This window comes from Octodon degus, unplaced genomic scaffold, assembly GCF_000260255.1.
Source record: "Octodon degus isolate 3935 unplaced genomic scaffold, OctDeg1.0 scaffold00129, whole genome shotgun sequence".
NCBI classification, from domain to species: domain Eukaryota; kingdom Metazoa; phylum Chordata; class Mammalia; order Rodentia; family Octodontidae; genus Octodon; species Octodon degus.
The window spans coordinates 2,374,923-2,384,086 of NW_004524705.1; the positions used below are offsets into that span (position 1 = coordinate 2,374,923).

The 9,164-nt window shown below is 50.9% G+C and overlaps 1 protein-coding gene across 1 annotated transcript; it reads right to left on the minus strand.

Moving 5' to 3' along the window:
- Positions 1-585: 585 nt before the first annotated feature.
- On the minus strand, positions 586-2,431 carry Rps23 (ribosomal protein S23). Its single transcript, XM_004640937.2, has 4 exons — positions 2,359-2,431; positions 1,893-2,052; positions 913-1,033; positions 586-770 (listed from the first exon to the last, which is right to left on the minus strand). The coding sequence occupies exons 1-4, from the start codon at positions 2,360-2,362 to the stop codon at positions 624-626; spliced, it is 432 nt and encodes a 143-aa protein (XP_004640994.1). The 5' UTR covers positions 2,363-2,431; the 3' UTR covers positions 586-623.
- Positions 2,432-9,164: the final 6,733 nt, after the last annotated feature.

The following is a 9,164-nucleotide window of genomic DNA, read 5'->3' on the forward strand; positions in this document are numbered from 1 at the left end:
TTTGAGACCAACCTGGAGCTACAAATGTGAACACAAAGCCGGACTGAACTGCATAGCAAGACCCTGTCTCAAAACACACTAATAGGCTATGTGTGGTGCAGCACGCCCACAATCCCAGCACCTGGGAGGCTGCTGCAGAAGGACCGGTTGGAATTTAAGGCCAGCTTGAACTGCAATGAAACCTTACCTTTTAAAAAAAAGTAATATATTGTACATTTATTCCAGACTTCTAAGGGCTGGCCAAATAGCTCAGCAGAATAAAGTGCCTGCTTAGGCAAACGCAGGGGCCCAGAGTTCAATTCCTGGGCCTGCCAGCGTGCACCTGTAGTCCCAGCACTTGGGAAGCTGTAAACGGGAATCCCTATGAGGCCAATCTACACAGTGAGGCCCTGTAAACCCTGTACTAAATACAAAAATAAATATCCCAGACTTCCAAAGTTTAAGTGGAATGAAAAGAACACTGTTAAAGAGTTGCTAATCCCAATACTTAAATTACCTGTTACCTCCTAAGAACAGTACGTGACAAAGTATACAACCTTACCTACTTGGTGGTGAGGGAAGAAATAAAATACTGAACATTTTTGTAATATGAAAATTTATTACTGTCTTTTCATCATCAAAACTTAGGATCTTGGTCTTTCCTTCTTGCCTTTGTAGAGAGCCAAAAGAGAGACATTGGCTACTTTAACAACCTTAAAGCGGACTCCAGGAATGTCACCAACGGCATGACCTTTTCGACCAAATCCAGCAACCAGCACTTCATCATTTTCCTGAAATAAAAGTTTTATTTCTAGCATCAGTGGCAGTCCCAAAAAAGCATTACCTATTCATATAGGGAAACTTCCATTTATCATAGAAAGAAAACAAAATCAACCCCAGAACCTCAGACGTCAACTTGTTAGAAACACTCACCTCAATGAAGTTCAAGCACCCATCATTAGGGACAAAAGCTGTGATTTTCTTGCCGTTCTTGATCAGTTGGACTCGCACGCACTTCCTGATGGCAGAATTGGGCTGCTTGGCCTCAACCCCTCTGAAACGTGAACACAGGGCAGTCAGGTGGCTTCACAAAAAGGAACAGACATTACGTACTGAACTAACTGGAAAATGTTTGCATCTTTCAACCAAGTTTAGTCCAAACCAAATCCTCGGTTTCCACCAAGCTTTCCCCTGAGCCTCATTATCACAATGGTGGAAGATTTCAGTCCCTTCACTGCTGTAAAAATATCTGAGTTACTGAGAAGATTTCAGCTAGGACGTCCAGATTCAAATTACAGCTGTGCCCTAAGATGGGACAGAACCACACGACTTTAAAGTCAAAGCTCACATACCAGCAGCACCTCTGGACAGCTCAGTAACAGTGCTGTGACCTCAGGTATATCACTTTTCTCTAGTTTTCTTAAATAAAACCACCACTTGACCACAAAAGAAGTGAAAAGGCATTTGCTTAGACGGCTCCCGCACAGTAAGTTCGCTATTTATGCCTCTCACTGTACCGCTGTGGGTGTCAAAGTAAGCTCTGAAACCTACACTTTGGGCCAGCTAACTTCCCAACACCAATTTTGTCAGCGCCTAAAATACAAAAGGCACTTTGCAATCTTGGCTCCGAGACGCCCACATGAACTACCGCCCTTTGCAAAGCACAGTAAACTTAGGCCAGAAGTGGTGGTGCAACCCCGAAGGCTTTGAACTCTGGGAGCTGAGGCAGGATCCTGAGTTCAAGTCCCAAGAGAGTAATTTCGTGAGACCGTCTCATCAGAAGAAAGAATCGGGGCTGGGACACAGGTCAGGGTGAGAGCCCTGGGTCCGATCCCCGGCGTGAAGAACATAGCCAATGCCACCTGCAAGTGCAAAAGTACAACAACCCGGAAGCAGCCTCGGCCCCCACTCACACTTTCTCCAGCACGATCCCCTTTGCGTGGGAAGCACCCCCAAAGGGGTTGGCCTTCAGGGCTGTGCCCAGATGGGCCTTCTTGTACTGCTTGTCGTGCCACTTCTGGTCCCGCCGGTGACTGCGGAGCTTCCTGGCAGTACGGAGGCCGCGACACTTGCCTAGAAGACAGACCCACTGCAGCTCCTGCGCCTCGCCACGCCGACGGCTCAGGCCGCTGACGCGGGGTCAGGCAGCCCCGGCCCGGACACCAGCGACCGCTGCGCCCATGCAGGGCTCAGGGCGCCGCGCAGGGCTGCAGACCGGGCCCGCTCCGAGGCCCGGCGTCCGCCCTCCACGTGGCCGCCCCGCGCCCACGTGCCGGCCTCCTCGTGCAGCCCGCTCCCCTCCCCATCTCCAGGCGCCTGCCACCTCCCGGCACCCCGAGGCCTAACGCAGCCCCCCGAGCACAGCGCCGCACGGCTCACCCATCCTGCCGGTGCGAGGGCCCGAGCGAAAGAGCGAGACGGCGTAGGAAGGACCCACAACCCACCGCGACAGTCCCGCCCCGCCGTGAAGGACCCCGAGGCTGTCTTGAGGCGCCTGTCCCGAAGGTGGTGCCTCGTTGGAAAACAACACGCTTGTGCCACTTTTCTGAGCCAAAATCTGGGTCTTTTTTCATTTGTATAAAATTTAGAACTGTCCCGGTGGCGTCCTTTTTTCTTTTTCAGGCGAATGCCGGGGACAGGAGGAACGTGAACTACCAGTCCCAGAAGTCTTTGCGTGACACGCTCTACACGCAGGAGCCGTGAGCAGCCCCGGGCTTCGGAGCGAGGGGGCGGGGAGGCGGAGCCTCGCGAGCGCGCTGGGGGCGTCCCCGTCTGCGTCAGCGCGCGGGTGCGGCACCTGGAGGGTGGGGCCCATCCGTTACGCGAGCAAGCGCGGTAGCGCGGTGAGCCTCAGAGTTTAGAGAGCAGCGTAGTGTAGTAAGTACAGCCCCAGGCTTTGGGGCAGACTGGGCTTTCCGGCAGGCAGCCGCCCTCCGGCTGGTGCGGCCGTGGGCGACTGGGAGATCAGCCCAGCGCTCCCGCCTCTGCGGCGGGGCAGTCGCTCTGCGAGTTTCCTGGGGCTTGCTCCCCCGGTGCCTTTTAGTGCCTTCTCTGTGCACCGGGCGTTTGGCAGCTAACGAGAGGGAGTTTCTGCTGGCGCGAGGCTTCGCCTAATCTAGGGCGAGGGCACGGGCAGCCTGCATGCTCGTTTCCGGATAACCGGGAGGCTGCTTTCGCACAGCGATAGGTGCTGCAGAGAAGGTTCGAGTAGGGGATCTTGACTGAGCTGCCGTGCGTGCGGTGAATTAGAGGCCTCCGGGCCAAGGGCACATAAAAAGGCCAAGATGCTGTGCGCACAGTTCATAGGGTGGAGGTAAATACGCACCGCAAACGTGTGTAGTTTTTTTAAAAACACCTTAAAAAAAATAGCTCCTTGAGGATTACATTTGAGCTGAGAGTGTGGACGAGCCAGTTTAACTGCAGGCTGCAGAGCCTGGAAGCCCAGCAGGAGCAGCCGGGCCTCCCGGGGGCTGAGAGCTGCTCGCGCGTGGGGGCCCCTCCCGCCTTCCTTAGCGCCTGGTATCTGAGTGCCATCCTAAAGTGAGCAAAGGAGTTAACACAGTAGGACTGGTGTTTCCAGGGAAGTACGGGAAGGGACAGAGTTCTGTTCCGGATGCACTCGCTGAGAGGCTTGCTAGACACGGAGGAATAGGAGGCGGGTGGGTGCGTGCGGGGCCAGAAGCTCCGCGAGTCGCCCCCGGGCGGGTGGTGCTGGCAGCCGCGGCTCCGAGCGAGGTCGCGGCGAGCAGTGCTGCCTGAGCCCGCGTAGGAGTGCAGTCGAGCAACTTGGTATTCACAGGAGCAGGCAGTCACGGTGGTTTCCAGGAGTTGCGAGGGCTTCAGGGAATTCCAGGTTTGTTGGCAAATGGTACGCTTTAGTTACAGGAATAAATTCAAGGGTTCTGTATAACATGCAGAGTATGCTTACTAATGCGTTCTATATATGAAAATTATTTTGAATGTTCTTACCCCAAGAAAGTATATGAGGTAACATGTTAATTAGCTTAATTTAGCCATACTATGCCCTATATATATTTGGAAACATCTTGTACACTAAATATAGTTATAATTAAGCATTTTTTAATGTATTTGACACAGGGTGTGCAAGTCTACAGGGTCTCACTACGTCGTAGAACGGACTCAGTGATTCTTCTGTTTTCAGCCTCCCAAGTGCTGGGATTACAGGGGCATGCCACCATGCCCAGTCTCAGTTGCCCTCTCAGTGCGCCCCGGGGGCGGGGCTGGCACATCACACTGGGGATGAAATTGGGCTGCTGTACTCTGCCTTTAGTCGGCCTAGCAATCTGGTTGGCCCTAATTAAGCATTTTAAAAAATTTTTTTTAAGATGAGGCTACATAAAAACATTGTTTATTCCCAAATTAAATTGGCTTGCTATCTTACATTGGAAATTCAGCTCCAGGGCCGGCCAAATAGCTCAGCAAAGTAAAGCCAGCAGGCACAGGGGCCGCAGGGGCCGGGGGTTGATCCCAGAGCCTGCTGCTGTGCTGGCCCCGCCCGTGGGGCGCACTGAGAGGCGACCGAGGCTGGGCGTGGGGGCGCACCTGTAATCCCAGCTCTTGAGAGGCTGTGAACAGGCGGATCATCTAGTAGTGAGACCCACGGCGAAAGTAAGGACACTAAAACATATTTTTAATTATTGAGCCAAGGGATTCTAAGTCCAGCCCACGTAGACCATTCCTTTAAGGAAAGAAAAGTCAACTCCAGTTACAGCCAGGGCTGAAATACCCATCAGAGAACCAGGTTTCAAGCTGTGGATCACTTGTGCTGTGTTGGACAGAGCAGATAGAGGCCATCACCACCCTCTCATGGTGGCAGCGACAGTGACAGTGCCTGCTCCTCCAGACCCTGGTGAGGAGGAGGTGAGAACCCCAGCTTGTCCTGCATTGTGATGAGATGGCTCAGAGAACACCTCAAGGCTGTGTTGCTAGTGGTTGTAGGAATCTTACGGAAATATACTTGGGCTGTATTTTCAAATATACATGCTTGAAAATTGATTGCTTTTTGCCGTATTGAGGTGGAACCTAAAGCTATTGCTGAGCTACGTCCCAGCTTTTTTTTTTTTTTGAATAGATGCTGGCTCAGTTCCCAAGTTGCCCAGGCTGGACTCAAACTTGCGTATCCTGCTTCAGCCTGTCAGAGGGCTGGGATTATGGGTGTGCACTGCAGCCTTTCTTTTTAAATCAAGTATTATATTTTGTGTCTTGATTCTGAACTTTTAGCACGATGTTTTTTCTGTTCTTGGAATATCCCCCCACCGAGGTGAGCATATTTGATGGGTTCTGGCCCGAGTATAGATTTCTGGATTATTATGGTGATCCTCTAACATGGCTGAAGCCCCAGACCATAGTTGCTAATGCCTACTTCCTCCTTCTTCGCCACCCTAGCCCCGGATGTCTTTCCCGTGCGCACAAGGGAGACCCCAGTCAGCTCCTTGTGTGTAACTGAACCTGCCCCTCAAACTCCACCTCTATCAAAAGTCCGTGAAGTCTCAGCCTTCCGTGGTCTCAGGCCAGAGGATCCCCGTCTGCCTGCCGGCCTCCCCTCTGTGACTTCAGAGTCAGTAAAGACCTCCTTTCTCTTCCTGTGTCTGTACCACGCTGCGGAAAAACCTCACAGTATTCAAGGTAGAATAACTAGCGCCTGGTAGGTTTCACACGTGTATTTTAGAATAGGAATCACACTCAAAATGTGACTGAGAACAGCTCATCTTGTGACTGGAGGAAAAAGCAGTGGAAAGCACTGAAAAAGCAGTAGATTGACAGCAGCCACCTGCTCGGATTGCAGAGGAGATGATTTCTATTTTTTATTTTTATTTTTTTGGTGGAAACCGGGGATTGAACTTGGGTCCTTGCACTTGCCAGGAAAGCACTTATTCTGTTGAGCCATCTCCCCAGCCCCTGTATTTATTTAATATAAATTATCTTTTCTTCCCTCCCCATATATGACCATGTAGAATGATGTTCCCACAGAGAGATGAATTTAGCTTCAGAGGTGAATGATTTCTCCAAGGACCATCTAACAAGAGCACGGGCTCTTCCAGTACTCTTAGACCACAAGTCCATTAGCCAGAGGCTTACATGGGTGGCCGTAGGCTGAGGTGGAGAATCCCAGTCCCTCTGCCCTCCCACGGGCCAGCGTGAGTTGGTCCATGCTAGTCTCCCGTGTGACGCCTCCCTCCCGACAGGTGATGGGCCCTGCATTCTGACCTCAGCCTGGTTTCTTCAGGCCTCACCATGTCACTGTTTTGCATCTCAGGAACTGTGACTGCTCTGGCATCACCGCACACCTTTTCCTCTCCCAGAGTTGCCTTCACTGTCACTGCCGTAACTGTTGACATGACCGTATGTCAGAACTTGCCCTTGGCTGTTGATTTGCCTCATGCTGTGTGTCCTCTTCTGCAGTCTTGCCTGTAGGAGTCTCTTCCAGGTCCTTGTCTCCGTCCAAGAAGCCAGTATGTGTAATCCCAAAGTTATGTTATTGGAATCCCACCGAGTTAATTCCGGTCTACCACTTTCAATGCAACCCACTGCGAAAGTACAGACACCAATAAAACATATTTTTAATTATTGAGCCAACGGGCTCTTAAGTCCAGCCATGAAGATGGCTTTCCAGAACAAAGAGGCTGACCCAGGGCCTCACCTGGTTTTATTCAGTGGAGAAGTGGCTTGAGAGGAATGACAGAATTGTGGGAAGAGGTGACTACTGTGAGCTGAGCTAGGTGGGTGGCTGCATTTGCCTTTGCCATATGCAGAGAGGATGTGCAGAGAAAGTACTCTGCTGTATGCTATTGAGATAGTATCTAATGTTTCGGGGGTCTGGTGCTTCAGTTTTGATGTAATCTTTCAAGCTCCAGGAAGTCATAGCCTCTATGTCGAGGCTGGATCCTATCTGGCAGCTCAGGGCATTAGCTCTTCCATCCTGTCTGGACCCTGCTCACATTAAAGAGCAGCAGGTGTAGGTTACCACACATGTGCCACCTTCAAAGACTATCACTAGTACCTCAGCTAGACCAATATACATTGCATAAGGCCAACTGAAGGATAAACAAGTCCTAGCCAGCTCCATACATATCAGTACGAGGAAGTAGGGTCAGGCTCAGTCAAAATGGAGATAGTCATTCTTCTTTCAAGGAGAGCTGCTCAGGTGGTCCTCCACATTGCTCCCTGGGGGCAGGACTATGTCTAAATGGCCACTGTTGGTAGTAAATAAAATTTACACAATGAATAAAACTGTCCAGAAATGCCACATAATGCGTCCCCACTTCATGTCTTGTAGCTCTGGTACCCAGGGCCTCAACTAAGTTGCTTCCAGCATTCCATAGATCTCGGTTGAAAACAAAGACAGGAAGAAGCCCAGCTTTACCTGTCCACTGCCTATAATCACCATCTGTGATCCTTGCTCCTTGAGGGTGTGCGGGAGGCATACAACTCTTCAGAGTCCCATTTTTCCCCAAGCTCTACCAATTTCCATTAAATCAACTCCTGAGTTGTTAGGATACTCAATCAAATAGTACTAAGTGCTTTTCATTTAAATGTTAATGTTTCTTAGTCAAGGTTTCCCTCTGACTTTCTTCGTCATAGACAATGAGCCAGATTAGAGACACCTTCATGTCCTGCGTGGCCCAAGCTGAAACTGAGACAGGACATCTGCTCTTGCACGAATTTGTCCATTCTACAAACCTTGGTGCTGCACTGCGTTCTGTATCAGAACACAAGGTTTAAAAAAATTCTGGCCTCCAGAATCTCGCAGCCCAGCAGTGTGCAGAAGTGTAAGCGCATAATGGCAATGGGAAAGCCTTCAGGATGTGTGCACCCCATGCCGGTGGGCTCCCTGGAGGGCAGGCCTACCTATGCTCCAGGCAGCAGTGGATGGAATACAGGGCTGGAGGGCAGACAGAACTCTGGGTCTGTGCTGTAGTCACTTTCCCCATTACTAGGACACAGCAGCAGATGTCAACAAATTAGAGAAGGAAAAGCTTATCTTTTTGTCTCAGTTTGTAGAGTCCATAAGAGAGAGAGAGAGACTGGTGCGTGGAGAGACCAACAGAGAGAGAGGGAGGGACTGACATGTGAGGAGCAGGGAAGGGAGATAAAACCTCAACCCACCTCTTCCACTCTCCTATTAAGCAAGTGACTAAGCCTTGAAGATCCGATAACCTTCCGAGTGCCCTGCCTTTGAACCCAGGAGGCTTAGGAGACGTAGATACAAAGCTGAACACTGGTATGGGTTTTTGCTGTCTGCAGGCAGGGTGGAAGACTTTGCTCCATGGTTCATTTACTATGATGGGAGGGCCAGCAGCAGCTGGGAGGACCTGTGTCCCCGAGAGAGGAGCTCCCACCCCACGAGAATCTGCAGGGCTCCTCTAGAGGCAGAAACCAGTTTTGATTCAGTGAAGTAACACATGCTGCATGATGTGTTCCAGTATGTGAGGCTGATTTTGTCTGTGTGTCTTTCTGTCTTTTTTGAGACAGGGTCTGGCCATGTAGTTCAGACTGGCCTTGAACTAATGGCTTACTCCTCCTGCCTCAGCCTCTCAAGTGCTGGGATGACAGGAATGCAATACCACACATGGCTTGCCTTTTCATTTTTTTTTCCCTGTATTTTAGGGAAGGGTCTATAGGGTGGTGGGGTTTCACTACTAGATTGGACTTGTAGTGATTCTCCTGTTTACAGCCTCCCAAGTACTGGGATTACAGGCGCACACCACCATGCCCAGTCTCAGCACCAGCTCAAGCACACCCCCAGGGTGGGGCTGGCATGGCAGGCCTGGGGATTGAACCCTCTGCCTCCATGCCTGCTTGCAGACGCTTTAATCCACTGAGTGGTTTAGCTCGCCCTTCCCTTTTCATTTATATTTGTGGTTTGTATTTTTTTTTCTCTCCTCAAATGTATTTGAATGTTACAGGGTCTCACTACACAGCTCTGACTTGTGGTGATCCTCCTGCTTTCAGCTTCCCCAGCCCTGGGATTACAGGTGTGCATCACTGCCAGGACCCTGGCTAGCTCAGCCCACCCTGTGGGGCTGGTGCATGGTCCCTGTGCTTGCCTAAGCCGGCCTGAGCAGGCGCTTCAGTCTCCTGAGCTATCTCACCGGCCCCCACATGTACTTTCAAAGGCAGCACTACATCCAGCTACTTGGTGGCAAATCCAAGATCCACTTTTC

Bases quoted from the DNA above. Each gene is read 5' to 3' on its own strand.
- Rps23 (XM_004640937.2), bottom strand. The intron at 1,034-1,892 runs GTGAGTGGGGGC...TTCACGTTTCAG, and splicing joins GGGATCGTGCTGGAGAAAGT to AGGGGTTGAGGCCAAGCAGC. The intron at 771-912 runs GTGAGTGTTTCT...CTTTTATTTCAG, and splicing joins GGTGCTTGAACTTCATTGAG to GAAAATGATGAAGTGCTGGT.